The 16361-nt window shown below is 47.4% G+C and overlaps 1 protein-coding gene across 4 annotated transcripts in view; it reads left to right on the forward strand.

Annotated features, from left to right (window-relative positions):
• NRP2 (neuropilin 2) overlaps positions 1-16361 on the forward strand; it is a 118654-nt gene that overhangs the window by 69210 nt on the left and 33083 nt on the right. For all 4 annotated transcript variants that reach the window (XM_059054044.2, XM_059054042.2, XM_059054041.2 and 1 more), the window contains exons 12-14: positions 2061-2201; positions 13944-14206; positions 15812-15908. In XM_059054044.2, the coding sequence (XP_058910027.1) occupies positions 2061-2201; positions 13944-14206; positions 15812-15908 (501 nt within the window). The remainder of the gene's footprint in view (positions 1-2060; positions 2202-13943; positions 14207-15811; positions 15909-16361) is intronic.

The following is a 16361-nucleotide window of genomic DNA, read 5'->3' on the forward strand; positions in this document are numbered from 1 at the left end:
GATGGAGACATAAAGACATAGCACCGAGTCAGTAGGTAGATGGCGAAATCTGGGCATCCTGCCCCCTTAGCCACTTGACAGTATGAGAAACTGCAAGGATGCAGTGGACGGCTCCCCAAGATGGCTACAAAGAAGAATGGGAGGGGAGCCAAAAATAAATGCTGAAGTTGTGTGACTGCAAAATGATAATTTAATGCATATGCTCTCAGGAATGTGCTTTTTTTGTCCATTGCGTGGGCCGGGGGACACTCTTGGTCAGGGATAGTTGAATACAGAATCCTGACATTTTAATGAACTTGTTTTTGTTTCATGAAGACGAGAAAGAGACTTGGAGAATCTTCCAAGATACGTTTGAAAGAGTTGGAGAGCCAAAAGTGGAGCGCTCTCATTTACTCTGTGGTGTTGGATTAGCAGGGTGGATTGGCTTGGTGCAGGGCAAAAGGAGGGGGTTTTGTCTGAATGGCAATCCAAAGGAAAATGTAAGGACTTTCAAAAGTTTAATATAATTTTCCCGTTTCTAGTGGTTTGTTTCATTTGGGGTTTCTTTGGTGGTTCCTCCCCTCTCGCTTTTTGGGTTTTTTTTTTTTTTTTTTTTTTTTTTTGCAAAAGGTCTCTTTGTGGAATTGGGTTCCTGAGATACAGTATGCGTATAAACATTAGAGAGGAATTATGGTATATTGAATTACTCCATATTTTTGAATGGAAAAATAGAAACTTAGAAGTTGTCGGGAAAAGGGGATGGGGGAGGGCTAAGGGCTGACTTTTCCAAGCCATAGGTTGATGCTTCAGTAATAGATTCCATGTGTTTCTTCTCAACTCCAGCTGACTTTGGCCAAGGGTGGGCAGATATGAAATCTTCTTTCTTGGGAAGGGGAGACACGAGCAGGACCCGGTGGCAACCTGCCGCCAAGGCCAGCAGGGCCCTTCCCCTCAGAGGTGAACCATCCTTGCCCCCGGGGTGGGAGCAGTGTGTTTTCACCAGTCGGCTGTTCCCTTTAGACTTCCTAACCTGCCTTCCCCACGGAAATTCCTCTCTGGGAACCCTGAGAAGGGAAGTGAAAAGGCCAAAGACCCCACTTCCTCCCTGCTACCAGCGTTAGCCAACACTTTTCCGCTGTCTCCGCAGCTCCTGAGGACGGGAGTCCAAATCTGGGTTCCTGTTTCCTCTCTTTCCCCACCTCCACCCCACCCCCGACTTAATCACATGTTCGCCACCAGCTCAGACTGCATTTTTAGAGCTGAGTGCAACCTCCAAAGAAACCCTCTGGGTTCGGTCTATTCACTTAGAGGTGAACAGCCGGGCAGACGGGGGCAAGCCATTGTGTGGTCTCTTAGATTTCCATTCTCTGCTGTCCCTGGAATCCTGGCCTTCAGGCACTCCGAGCCATGTAAAATTATTTTTCCTCCTGGTCAGTGCTGAGCTGGGCGGCAGGCTGGTCTGGTCCCCTCGATTTGCCCTAACATGCCAAATCGCCCGCCTGGCTGGCAGTGCCTCCCCCGGGGATGCTGAACTGACCCCGTCTTCTGAAACAAGAGGCCTGGCACAGGGAGGTGAAGGGGAGCAGACAAGCCTCCCTTGTTTCCAAGGTCACTTTCTCCTCTCTGGCCAGCACCTCCCGCATTTTGAATTTCAGCCTCTCCGGATGCCAACGGGCTGTCCATCACTGCTGACCGCCAGGTTGGCTGGATCCTCCCTTCCACTGAGGCACTGGGGAGACATTCTTCTCTGGCATTTAGGGAACAGCAATTTCCACATTTGTCTGCTGTCCAGGGTGGACAGAAGAGGCCGATTAGAGCCTGAAGCCATTTGGTGGCCTCATTTATAATTGCTCACTATGGGAACCACTGGCAGCCTTGGCTTTCATGCCTGGGAAGGATGAGACCAAAGTCTGACCCGAAAGCCAACAATCGCCAAGATGAGTTAAATGAATAAGCGAAGGGAACCATTTCTTTCTCTGCTCTCCCCTTAGGCCCTGCCAGCCGTTTAAATAGCACCACTGTGGCTGTTCTCCGAACCCATTTCATTTGCCTTGTTTCAGGGGTTTTGTTTTCCCTTTTAGACAAAGATTTGCAGCTCCCTTCAGGATTCAACTGCAACTTTGATTTCCCCGAGGAGCCCTGTGGTTGGATGTACGACCATGCCAAGTGGCTCAAAAGCACCTGGACCGCCAGCTCCGGCCCCAGCGACCGGACGTTTCCAGGTAAGCCAGCCTCGAATTAAGCGATGAGAGAGTTAAGGCCAGCCTGCGCCATGTTTTTCAGCTCCACATTCCCTGACAAGCTTCATAACTTCACAGAACAGTCCTCTGCTCTTTGCCCGCAAACCACCGGCCTTTACTGACAATGTCACCCGACGGAATAGCTGCTTGGCGGTTCCTGGCCCTCTCTTGTGATTACAGAGCAGCCTGGAAGCTGGGAGGGAGGGAGAGAGGCCAAGATCAAAGAAAAGGAAAGAAAGAGCAATTAGGAGGTCCTAGGAGAGGGGATGAGTCAATGTCCCTTTGTTCCTGTAGCCAGCTCTCGATGCCACCATCACAGAGCCCCTTGTGACTCCAAGCTGGATATTGTTCCTAAAATGGCCCATCGGGAAACTCCTGGCCCCAAGTCTGACTGATACTTTTTGGAGGGTATCATCACTTCTGTTGGAAACCAAGTCGAGGGCCTGAAATGCTGCCACACCCATGGGTGTCTAGCAGAGCTGCCTGGCACTTGGCCTCTTGAAGAGTGTGCTGCTGCCAGTCTTTGGAATATTGTGAAGCCTTCCTCTGCTTTCAGAGAGCCAGATTTCAGAGCCTCTCCTGGCACTGTTGGTAGAGACGGGTTGCCTTTAGCCCTTCTAAGCAGGAGCTGTCCACTCTTTCCATTGTGGCATGCTTTTACAGTGATGTTCTGGTAACTGTTTAACGACGGCTCTCCAGGTTTTTTTTAAAAAAAAAATCTGCTTTGTAATTTAATGTTTGCCACTCTCCGTGGTGTAACTCCTCCCACTGTGGTTGAATGCAAGCTATCAACATAACATCATCAGAGGTGGAGTTGAGAAGTACAGCAACACAGCCTTAGATAGTTTTTTTCCCTCACACAGATAACATAGATATTAAATAACTTATGCATCATGCATACCAGTAAAATGTCTTAAGATACTTAGAGGGCTTCCCTGGTGGCACAGTGGTTGAGAGTCCGCCTGCCGAGGCCGGGGACACGGGTTCGTGCCCCGGTCCGGGAAGATCTCACATGCCGTGGAGCGGCTGGGCCCGTGAGCCATGGCCGCTGAGCCTGCGCGTCCGGAGCCTGTGCCCCGCAACGGGAGAGGCCACAACAGTGAGAGGCCCGCCTAGCGCGCGCACACACACACACACACACACACACACACACACACACACACATTTAGGAAGTATTGCATTTTGAGAATTTATTTCCTTTCTTTTTTAATATACTTTATTTCATTGCAACTTTATGTAATTCAATTGTTAACAATGCTTGCATTTCACAGTAGGCTTGCAAAATTCCAGAAAACTCCACAATCGGCTCTCACAAGCCAGTACGTAGCATACGTTGCTCTAGCACATCGCGCGTTTGCTTTCAGTGTTCCTGGATCTTGGGCCCCCGTAAGCGTTTGAGAGGGAAGGGCTTAATTCTGGAAATTAGTAGATCATATGTTGCCTACCTAGAGAATGAAAGGGGGGAGGAACCTCCCCTTCAGAGTCCCCCAGAGCCACTCTGCTGCACCTCACCCCAAGGACTGGCCGTGTCCCCTGTCCCCAGGGACAGCAGTGGGCCGGACGCTCTCTGCAGGCCGCCTCCTGCGCTTGCTTTCCCGGAGGGTCACAGCGTCTGCTCCAGAGAAAAACATTTTCATATTTCAAGTGTTTATCTCTTCAGAATTTGAGTGCTCAGAGAGATTAATATCTGAAGATCACCACAGCCTCAGGCAACAGGAGAGAACACTTACCCTCGTCCCAGCGTTAATCACCCTCCCCCCTCTCACTCACTGCAATAATGTTTAATTAATATAATGAGCCTCCTGCACGTTGGAAAAAAAATACTTATTTTTATAACCCAGCCTGGATTTTTCATTTCATTTCCTCTCCTTTGAGACTTGGCCCAATTAATTGGTTGTTTTCCCAACCTCCACTTTTTATCCAAACGTAAAGAAGATTTGCCATGGGGGTGGGGTGGTGTACGTGTGATGTTTTTGTGTGTGCATGTGTGCGCTGCGTGTGTACGTGTGAGGTTTACGCACGCGCATGTGTGCGCTGTGTGTATGTATGTCTTAAGGTATTTGTGGGTTTTGTGTGTATGTGCATATGTTGTTTTTATGTGTAGGTTTTGTGTGTTTGTAAATATGTATATGCATGCGTTTCGTTTGTGTGCATGTATGAATCTGTGTGTGTCTGTATGTTTATGTTGGAGTGTGTCTCTGGTTTATATGCATGTGTATGTGTGTGTCTGTATGTGTGAGTGTGTTTGTGGTTTATATGCGTGTGTGTGTGTGAGGTGTGTGTATAAGGGGGCAGCTTGGCAAAGGCACGTTGAATAAAGGGATGTAGGTGATACAGCAAGGGGAGATTTACTGGCTCTTACTCAGCATCCATCCTCAGGTTCTTTCTAATAATTCCACTCCCTCCCTTGTACTCTTATGAGCAGATTTTCTCTAAGAATGCCTGAGGTCAGCCCTGTCCAGACTCCAAGGCCACCAGTTAGCAAGTGACACTTTGGGGAGAGCTTAAGCTGCTCCGCATTTGACGCGGTCCCCCTCTGCCCCTCTTTGCCCAGCCCTCACCCTCACCTGATGCCCCAGGGCTTGACCCCGGCTACTGGCTGGGAATCCTCATCCTGCTCTCGTTCCACTTGATTCATTACACCCTGCGGTTTGGGAAGGCTCTTCAGAGCAATCTTGCAGAGTGGGCAGAAGTCCAACCTTTGGCTGGCTGGCTGGGGACAGAAAGAAAATTAGGGCCATAAGGAACGGCTAGATCTAATGTTGTTTCTCCCTTAAGAAGTCGAGAAAGAAAATAATTATTTTCCTGTTCCAGAGGAATCCCTGAAGTTTGGAAAAGTGGACCTTGGATGCTGCCTCCAGAAAACAAAATCATAATATTGTCTTCTGAAATCATTTGCTGTATTTCCCATTGTCCTTCCCCTTACAAAACACGATACTGGGCTCTAAGCAGGAGAGGATAGAGAGCCCTTTCTGTTCAGGGTGGTCCTTCTTTCTTCTTCAAAAAATTGGGGCCCCCGAGGAGAGCAGTTGGGAGAAAGGAAACAGCTGTGCTTGGTTAGGGGCAGGGCAAATGCTAACGGGTTCCGAGTCCCGGGACCTTCCAAGTCAAGCCTGAAAGTGCTGTGTCACCCACACTTCGCCCCTCCACAAAGAGGAGACTGCTCCACTCTTTAACAAAAGTGTGCCATGTGTTTTATCTCTTTGTTAGGTAGGTAAACAAAAGTAATTTACACTTAAGAAAGGAGGTGTCCCCGTCAAGAGCAGAGGGAGAAGGGAGGAAAGAAAAAAGGCAACAGCCATGTTGAAATATCATACACAGACTACTTGATTGGAAGTGTCTGTGGAAACTACTTACATTCCTTAGATGTTTTCTGATTTAGTTCTTTTCTCATATTTTGTTTTGTTTTTTTTTTTCTTTTCCTTTTAAGTAAGCAATGAGTTCTGTTCTTTTGGCGGGTGGTAATAGTTGCTTAAGGCTGACAAGACACCCACTGGTTTTATTCCACTGTTTTTGTTTTTCAAGATAGTCTTTCAAGACATTCAGAATTTCTTTTTTTAGCTCTTTGCTTGTGGCTTCGAAGTCTGGAGTGTGTTCATCCCAGCCCCTGGGGACCCTGTTCCGAATTCAGTGACCCCTGGTGGTTGCAGAGGAGCTAGTACCTTGCTCTCTGAGAAAGCACTTTGCCTTGGCTCTGTAACTACAATGACACAGAAAATGTCTCCCCTAGTGGAAGCCGCTGTATCTCACACAGGTATTCTTTTTTTTTTTTTTTTTTTTTTTTCGGTATGCGGGCCTCTCACTGTTGTGGCCTCTCCCGTTGCGGAGCACAGGCTCCGGACGCGCAGGCCTAGCGGCCATGGCTCACGGGCTTAGTTGCTCCGCAGCATGTGGGATCTTCCCGGACCAGGGCACGAACCCGTGTCCCCTGCATCGGCAGGCGGATTCTCAACCACTGCGCCACCAGGGAAGCCCTCACACAGGTATTCTTAAGTGCATTGATCAGAAACAGATTTTTGAGGAAGATCAGATTCAGCTCTTTGAGGAACAAGGCAAAAGCTCCTTGAGATGCCATGGTGAACCTGTGTGTCTAGCCCTGCCCTGTGTAATACGGTAGCCGCTAGCCGCACATGACTATTTTAAATTAAAATGAAATACAGACAAAACTGCAGTTCCGCCATCACATCAGCCACATTTCAAGAGCTCAGTACCCACTCTGTGTGGGACGGTGCAGACAGAGAACACGTCCATCCTCACAGGATGCTGTCCTGGTCAGTACAGCTGGAGCACCTTTTAGCATGAAGAGCGACTTCCAGGGTGCTTGCTGACGCTGTTGCTCCTTGGTTTGGTGTAAACCAAGAGAAAATAATTAGGGAGATGTGCCTTCTCCATGATCCCTTGGTGGGAGTGTTCAGTGCCCGTCATTTTTGGTCACTGTCATTGTACCTCAGCATAGTAACGTAAGCAAGTAACATACTGTTAGACAGTATAGGAACTATTTCATTCAATCAAAAAGAGTAAATAGTAATAGCAATAATAGTAATAATTGTGGGGTTTTTTTTGCGGTATGCGGGCCTCTCACTGTTGTGGCCTCTCCCGTTGCGGAGCACAGGCTCCGGACGCGCAGGCCTAGCGGCCATGGCTCACGGGCTTAGTTGCTCCGCGGCATGTGGGATCTTCCCGGACCAGGGCACGAACCCGTGTCTCCTGCATTGGCAGGCGGATGCTCAATCACTGCGCCACCAGAGAAGCCCGTAATAATTGTTTTATTATTGTTGTTGCTGTTATTATTACCTTCAGGAATGAGACAAGACTAGAGATGGTGCTGTTCCAGGTCAGCTTCAGAATCCTCAAGTCTGTGGTCACCCTAAATGTGTGTTCTTTTATATATTTGTTGACCTAATGAAGTATGACTACAATATTAATTCATTTCAGTACTTTCAAGTCATGGAAGTGACATAAAGAAAACAGGCAAAGGCTATTTGGAATAGTATGCCTTTATAAAAGGACAGAGCTTTGGCTACCTAGCATTTATCTGCTTATTGGATTGAGAGACCGGAACCTTTACTCTGGGTTCAAAAGCAAGTGAGAGTAAGTCAAGAATACAATGTTCTGAAATATTCAAATTTTACAAATGGCGGCTCTTCCATCAGATGTAAGTGGTAGTCCTGTTGGCTTCTCGCAGGGCTGTTTTGATGCACATTGGCTCACTGAATAAACCCCATGAGAGTGGAGGACCAGAACTGTGGTTCACTATGGGACATACACACAAGAGGATTAAGTGTGAGTGGGTATGGTCAGTAGACAGTCACAGAGAAATGAGTGAAAATGACTGATGAGTCAACTTGCTTACAATGGGCTTGATTTTGGGCAGTGAGTTAGCAGGGACCCTGGGAATTAAAAAGCAACTCTCTAAACTCAGAAGACCTTCCTCATAGGTGAGACCGATGGCAGCAAACAATCCAGACACGGGATTGGCATCAGCTTGAACTGCCTTCAGAAAGAGGTTGCTGTGGCGTGTCTGGGGCACGGCCACTACAAATATAGAGATGGAAACTTCTCGGGCTTAGAGCAGGCTAGATAATTAAAGACCAGGAACAGCTGGGCTAAAAGAAAGCCATATTTAAGGAATAACTTCAACTGGAAAAGAAAAGCATAGAGGCCCTTCTTTAAGGAGAGTAGGAAGGAAGACATCTCTGACTTTGTAGAAAAGACAGCAGTAGAGAGGAGAAGCTCTTCCTTTTATTCTGAAAGTCATGATTGGTTGAGGGTGTAAGATTGATAATGAAGAGGCAAAGTGATAAGAGGACTGAGTCGATGGCAAACCTTCGTGAAAGCTGACATACCAAAAAAGCAGCTCGAGACAGACCCCTGCAAAGCCCAGGCCTGAAACCTCAAATGTCCAGTAGATGGTCAATTGTAAACCTTGAGAACATCCTGCCGAGTTCATACAAAGTCAGTGTTTCCCTTAGCCAGTTGTTCATTTGAGGACCTTAGCAGAGATAGTCTGACCTTGGGAGGCCAGCTGAGGGGCTGACTCATGTCTTAAGCATGACCTATACAAAGAGACTGCATCTCCTGCAGCACTAAATATTCTTTCAGATGGTGGTTCTAGTAGGAGGGCAAGATGCTAGCCAGGAGATACGTGTGTTGGACAGATGGTGTGTTTGGCTTTGCGATAGCCTGGAGGATCAGACTGGTGATTTATTTCAGGGTTTGGTAAGGTGTCGGCACCACTGATTCCATTGCTGTTGGGCCAGAAGTGGTCACGTGATCAGCTGAAGCCAGATGTGGTCATAAATCGCCAGGTGAGATGTCGGTAGACCCTTTCTAGAGACAGCAGCACGTTAAGACGCTGAATGACCTTGTCCTCTGCACTTCCTCTCTGCCCTTTTGAACTCCTGTTGTTCAATTCCCATGCAATTGTTTTCCCTGCGTAATGGGCAACAACAGATGTTCTGAGTCAAGAACCTAGCAAAACGCCTCCCAAACGTGTCAGGTCTGTGGGGAGAGGGATTGTATCTCTGGAACATTTTTTCTTCATTCTCTTTCTGCTGCTAAATGTATCTCCTCTACATTGTTTCCCGTTGGAAGCTATCCATTGCCGACATCACTGCCATCAGCTACAAAAACAAGAAGACAGCCTCCAGCAGGTAGAGCTGATTCTCAGCTGGCCAATTGTCATGTTTGGGGACCTCTTAGCAATCCAAAGGGCTTTTTCCCTAAAATCTAAGTAAGTCAATAAAGTAGCCCACCCATGCCAGGCCAAGCCTTTGCTCTATCAAGTCACCAACAGCCACTGTCTGTTAAAACTTCCTCAGTGTTTGGCAGTGGTAGGCCATAAATTAGAATGTTCTAGAAGAACAGACTCACTGATAGCACATGTGCTTCTCTCACAGCACATATATGGGTGCCATGACTTCGAAGAACTGAAGCACTTAGCTTGGCAAAGGGTCAGTGTAGAGACCTGCCACAATCAAAGCCCTGGAAAGCGGACATTTAAAGAGGCAAGGGTTGTGTTTCCTGAGGAAGTGAAGACCGGGGTCTTAATTCTTCACGAGTGAAAATGTTTCTAAGTCAGAGGACAGAAATTGGCTGCACTCCATCGGGAATAAAAGGAGGACATGTGTCTAAATGACAGCAGGAAAACTGAAAACTGAAGTTAAGAAGTTTCTGACAGTTAGGGCTGTGACCCAGAAAACACATTGCCAGCATGGCCTATGGAAACTCCTCCTCTGGAGAATTTAAAGCAAAGGGTGGAAAGCTGTTCTGGGGATGTTTTCAGCATGGTTTCTCTGGGCAGCAGGGCTGGCCCCATCTAAATGGTCTTTTGAGGTCCCACTCTCATTCCAGAATCATGTATTATTTTATTTCATCTACTGTAGATTGACCCAAAAGCATGTGACAGACAGTGTCTGATGTACAGCTTGAGGCTGGCTGGTTTCTGGGGTTAGGATGGATCTGGGAACCATCTTATTCCAGAGAACATCTTTACTGTCTTTGAGCCAAGTCTTACTTCCTTTGAGTCTTGGATTGGTCCTCCCTTTTTCTTTCTAAAAGAAACAAAAAGGCCAGCACAGGAGTCAGTAGGTTTAGTGATGGCAGTGGAAATGAAGATCAGAGCATTTATGGAGCATCTACTGTGTCCCTGTTCATATGCAAAGCATCTTACAAGGCTCTTTCCATTTCCTCCTCCTCACGACCCTATGCAGTATTGCTGTTTATTATATTATATTATATTATATATATTATAATATATATTATATAATATATATAATAATATATATTACATATAATATATATTATATATTATATTATATATAATATATAATAATATATATTATATATATAATATATTATATATTATATATTATATCCATTTCACAGATGGGAAGACTGAGGCTTTAAAAGACTAGCGAACATTAGGATTCCAGCCCAGAGGAGAGGCGAGTTTCTGGCAATTTTACTCAGTCCATTCGGGGCTCAGATCCTACTTCCATCACTCTCTAGCAGTGGTCTGGGACACATGACTTCAATTCTCTGAGCCTCTGTTTCCTTTTTGGTAAAAATGGAGAACATAATACTTAATTCACAGGGAAGATTACAGAAGGCAACAAAGCCGCCAATGTGATATCTGGCACACAGAGATGCTCAGGTCACAACAATTCTCTTGCCTCTACTCTTCCTCTCCCCATCTCTGGGCTTTTCCTGGCCAAAGCCATTCCTTCATGATGTCCTGCTTCTAATCAGTCCTCTCTCAGTGACAGGCAGGGACGTTTTGCAGCTCAGCGTCCCTCTGACTGATGTCTACTGCTAATTCCTTAAATTTACATACCATCTTTCTTCCCTCAAGCTCATAGCACTTAACAGACAAGTGGGGCACAAATGATTTCACTAAGTGAAATTCAGAGGCCTGCTTGTCTTGAGATTCTGCAAACTAGTGGATTAGCTCAGATGTCAGCACTGAATTACGATCCTTCAGTAGCATGCCACCAGCATTAACTCCCTGGTCTTCCAGTGGTCCTTTAAATCATGCACAGTGATTATCATCTTATTGTGAGAGAAAGAGAAGAGAGGAGAGGAAAGGGAGGGAGAGAGGAGGGGGCCAGCTCAGGTCCCCGGGAGAGGCAATCTGTGAAACCTTTGGCCTCATCGTGCCTGAAGTTTTAGCAACAGGATGGGTAAATAAAACAGACCAGATGAAATCCAGCCAGCCCCGCTCTTTACACCTCCACACACATTTTACTTACTAAATTCTAACCATTATGCTATGATTCCCCTGCTGCTTAAGAATGTAAATTCACACAAGTGACAGTATTCCTGCCAAGCAATTTGCAGGCAGCCAGTGGGTCTTATTTGTGAAACTGTGAAGGAAGAAGAAGGCTGAATAATAAGTCTCTGAAATCTGGTTTCCTTTATATGCGAGTGGAAACAGTAAAGGCTTGGAAATGACTGGAGCTTGGGAGCATTTGGGGGTTTCTCACTGGTAGCTCAGTGGACTGGGTGCTTCCACAGGTCACCCTGATTTTGGATCTGCCTATTGACTGTAGGTATATTCACTTCGCAAAAGCAGTTGTACCTTTTTCTTTATACATAGTCATATTTCAGTATAAATGTCCCTTAATAGAAAGCAGAGCATCTCAAAAAATAATCACCTCACCTTTGAAAAAAGGCTGTTGGCTCAGTAGAATGGGAGGTAAGTGTGAGGAGATTATATGAACCTGAGGGATTACCAGAGGCCAGATGTTTCCCCCTCTGTTCTTGTTTCCAATAGACAGCCTCACTGCATTCTTTATCCATGTGTTTGTCATTCATTCATTCATGGGAACAAAGTTTTCCTGAGTGGTGGCATATATTTGTCACTATCTAGGGGCAGGGAGAAGAAGCATTATTAACCCTTCTATGTGTAAGGCCAGGACCTTACATCTAACCAGGGCAATAGGAAAGACACACACCAAACAGTTAAATTACATTACAAGGCAGTGGGTGTTTACCCGCTGAAACGCATGAAAAATGGCCTCCAGTCTTTTTTAAAACAAGGTGAAATCAGGGATGTGGTCAGTAGATGCTCGAGTTGTTGAGAGAAGAGAGGAATTAATGTTGAAATGTGCCATGATGGTTAGGAGAAGAACTAGCAAAAGGGGTGGGATGGGGGTCGGGGAGCAGAGAATAACAGGTACATGGAGAAAAGGCAACAGCTCTCAGCAGAGAAGCCAGTTTGCCTTGAATAGCATGTGATTGATTACACGGACTTGGGACAAGGTACTGGGGTCACAGCTGAAGTGAAGGGCCTACTGCATGAATGTGGGGAAACCTGGAGTGAAGTCTGGCTCTGCTACTCACTAGCCTCTCTCCCTTGGAAAGTCACTTGAACCTTTCTGAACCTCAGTTTCTGCATCTTGTGCAAAGTAAGATTAGTAAGACCTCACTCACAAGCATATAGCAATGATTAAATTATGAATGCATATCAACATGCTTTGTAACCTGTAAAGCGTTATGCAAATATGACTTATAATCATTACCATTAATAGTGGCAGTAATGAGATCTGATAGGAGAAACATAGGTTCAGAAGTTCTTTGCGTGTCTGCTTGTGGCACCAGTGTCTCCTCCCTCAGCAGATCACCATCACTAAAAGTCTCTGCTCCAGACAGCTGCCTACTTATCTGTGCTGACTTTGGCCTTGAAGGGGTCCCGTGTTGTGGGATATTAGACCAACGTGGTTCTGGATGGTTAAGGAGTCCCAAACTGGAATCCCAACTATGCATCCTAAGCTGGTCTAATTTGACTTCAGGGGAGGGTAGCTTCTAGAACAATAACCCTGGAGAATCTATAACCAGAAGGGACATAGGGGAGACAGGGAGGAGGGAGAGACATGGCCAGGAGGAGGAGAGGAAAGAGCCGTTTCTGGGCCACGGATGACTGTTACAGGCTCCGCTCTCATACAAAGATGACGTCAGCAGGAATAACGGCAGCCAAGCGGTGGTCCCGGAGTACCCTGTTGATTCGGGGCTCTGGAGTGCCCGCCTGTCCTTCCCTGAGAATCCCAGGATGTTCACAGTCCCTGTTGAGTAAGAAAGCTCTGTGCCCACATCTCAGATTAACATGATCCTGAGGTGTCTGATGTGCTGGGTATGTGGTGCAAAAGTGCCCCCGCCATCTTGCAGAAGTGTTCAGCATAAGATGTTTCAGGGCCCAAAGGAGGCTGTGAGATTTTCTCCTCAGATGCCATCCTGTTCTCCGTGCAGGTGGCCGGAATGCTCCTGCACGACCTGGATTTGCTGGTGCGGGTCCCCAGACCTGTGTCTGCAAGGCATGGGGTCTGCCAGCAGGAACAGGAACTCGGCCTCCCACACAGTACCTGATGTATCTAAAAGCTAATCGGCCAAAAGACACGCTCTTCAAACATTTGGATGGGTGAAACCTTCACTTCCCAATATGTGTATGTTCTGTGCTAAACACTTAGCCTTTGTCAGTGATGATGACAGCACTTGTTTTCATTGGGGCTGTGTTTGCCTGGCTCTCTAAGGAAGGCCAAGTTCAGGCCTCCCCAGGCTGGTCAGGGAAGGGTTTGGGGTGTCAGGCCCCCTGAATCACCCGTGCTGCCACCATTCCCTGTTCTGCTTGAACAGGGATGAGTCTTACGAGTTGCGGTTACTAGAGCCCAGGCACCATCCAGTAGCACCGTCAGAGACAGAAGCTTTTAAATGTCTTCCATCTGGACAGTGCCCAGCCAAGATGATAAAAGGCTTGAATCATAAACCACCTGGCCAGAAACATCCTCTAGTCTAGCAGCCATTTCACCCCTTTATTATCCAGCTCATCAGAGTGCACTGGCCCTTTGGGTCAGCCGATGATGAGTAAAACGTGGGTCTGGCCTCTCGGAATCTAGGGGGAAAGACAAGTACAAATACAACCAGCCAAGACCTACAGCCAGCGGCGCCGGGTGCCATATGTAAAAGGCACAAAAGAAGTGATGCAGGGAAATAGGCAGGGAGGGACCTTCTTGACGTAAAGACTCAAGAAAGGGCCTCAAGAGGACTCAGCATTTGAGTCCGGGCTCCAGAGCCCTAGGAAAGGGGCACAGGGCCTGGAGAACTAGTTCATAGATAAACGAAAGACACCCAGACTCTGCCCCAGCTTCCCCCCGGAGGGACCACATCTGCTAACTGGTGTCTTTCCCAAGCATTTACCAGGAACCTCTGTTTGGGTTTGTTTCCCCCCAGATGACAAGAATTTCTTGCGGCTGCAGAGTGATGGTGGGAGAGAGGGCCAGTACGCGCGGCTCATCAGCCCACCCGTCCACCTGCCGCGGAGGCCCGTGTGCATGGAGTTCCAGTACCAAGCCACGGGAGGCCGCGGGGTGGCGCTGCAGGTGGTGCGCGAAGCCAGCCAGGAGAGCAAGCTCCTCTGGGTCATCCGCGAGGACCAGGGCGGCGAGTGGAAACACGGGCGGATCATCTTGCCCAGCTACGACATGGAGTACCAGGTCGGGTGGCGACGGGAGTCCGTTGCGGAGATCCGAGAGGGAATCATTGTGATCTGTGTTTCAATATTTCAAAGGGCCGTGCCCATTCATCTTTCGGGAACGCGGTGAAGCGCCGCTGTTTTCATTGTGTTTCTCACGTTGCCATGGCAACTAAATGACACTCTTATTTGTTATTCAGAATGTGCCTATCTCTACACCCAGACTTGGTTCTTTGTTCCTCCGATCGCCTTTTATATTGCTGAAATCTTCTCCAACAAATGTTTCTTCTCTCCATTTTATTTTAGATTGCTATCAGGTAGGCTGACAAAGGGACGCAGAAGCCAGGGAAATAAACACAAACAAACCCTCCACACACAAGGGAAGAAGCCTGTGGAGCCCCTCAGACTCCCGAGGAGGAGAGGGAAACAGCCTCCCAACCCCTGTCCCAGCAAGTGTGAACACGGGAAGGCTGGGGGCCGGTGGGGGGTGGGGGGGCGCTGTTGGTGCTCAGTGGCCAGCGGACCAGAGAGACTCCTAAGTGAGTGGTATCTCTCCCAGCAGCTCCAGGAGTTGAGTTCTATTATCTCTGCCCCACAGAGCAAGAGCCCGAAGCACAGATGGGTATGCACAGCTGGGGCTGAAACTTGGGTAGGCGTAAGGCACACTGTGGACGAGGTGACTGGGAACCAGCCAAAGCATTAACCTGCTCCTCCCCAGACCAGAAGCAGCAACAGATGGCTGGTGAGGCAGCCAACTGCTCGCTCAGCTTGCCAGAGGACATGTGCTCGTTTGCAGAGAGAGCCTGGGGAGGGTGAGAATGAGGGCGGAATGGAGACCACAGAGCAGAGCGGCTCCTGTGTGCAGCCTGCAGTCACTCTCGAGCTTGTTAGGCAGCCTGAGTCCCTCCCCTCCCCACACCTGCCTTCCCACTTATAAACCTCAGTGCCTGGTGTTGCTAGTACCTGTTGGCGTTTTTGTCTCGCCCACTAAACGGTGAGATTTCCTGGTCAGAAGGTCTTGTCTTATTAGGCTTTGTAACTGTCATGGCGCCTGGCACGTAGTAGGTGCTCAGTAAACTAGTGGTGAAGGAAAATCACTTCCCTTCTCGTTGTAATAATGGAGCCATACGACAGTGTTACCCCCAAGGCGACACAAACCTATATACTACATTTCTCACCTTATCCCCACCTGCTCGTGTCCTCTGAGTTTCCAAATACCTGGATTGGGCATTTGAAAGATTTATGAGAAAAATTATCAAAAATGGCTAGGGAAATTTCAGTTCTCCATTAAACGTGCTCTGATTGTGGTCCTTTTAGTCAATACATTCTGGTTACTGGACAACAATATCCATCACTTTGTTATATATGTTATTTTTTACATCACCTCAAATATGCATTTGATTTGAACCAACTCTTTTAAAATTAAGATTTCAAGCACCATAGCCATGTGGTCAACAGATGTGTACCAGGTGCAGTAATGCACATGCACGCACACGCGCACACATACACACACACACACACACACACACATACATTTTAAGCTGCAGTTAACAGAAAATTGGAAATCTTTGCACTGTTTGGACGAGGAAGCTCAGTTAACCATGGCTCTTTTTCTTCCGGCTTCTAGATCGTGTTCGAGGGAGTTATAGGGAAAGGACGTTCGGGAGAAATTGCCATTGATGACATTCGGATAAGCACCGATGTCCCGCTGGAGAACTGTATGGGTACGTGAATATCTGTCTCTTTGTGGCTCTTCTGAGGGCTGGGATGTACAAGAAGAGGCAGCACATCGTTTTCAAATACAGCTCTTACCCAGTGAGGGGGGCAGCTCCAGTCTGTGCAGGAGGCGAGGTGTGAGTGCAGTTATAGCTTGGGCTGCATTCAGGACAGGAGAGGGGTGAGATGAGGTGAAATCTTATATCCCCGTTCCCATTCAGAAATAGACACACACTAAGTATATGAAGATTCAGGGTGCCAAGACCCCATCATCAGACTCCAGCTTTTAGCAAAGAAAATGCTAGAGGGTGAGAGCAACTGTCAGTCAGAATTACATGATGGAAAGGTTTGATGGATTTAATGGACGCCTTCACTGGTGAGCAAAAATAGTACATGTGTTATATCAGAGTGATAACACAATTACCCAAGTAGCTCTTTTACATGAATGAATTGCAGGGCAA

This window comes from Kogia breviceps, chromosome 2 (genome assembly GCF_026419965.1).
Source record: "Kogia breviceps isolate mKogBre1 chromosome 2, mKogBre1 haplotype 1, whole genome shotgun sequence".
In the NCBI taxonomy this organism is placed as follows: Eukaryota; Metazoa; Chordata; class Mammalia; order Artiodactyla; family Physeteridae; genus Kogia; species Kogia breviceps.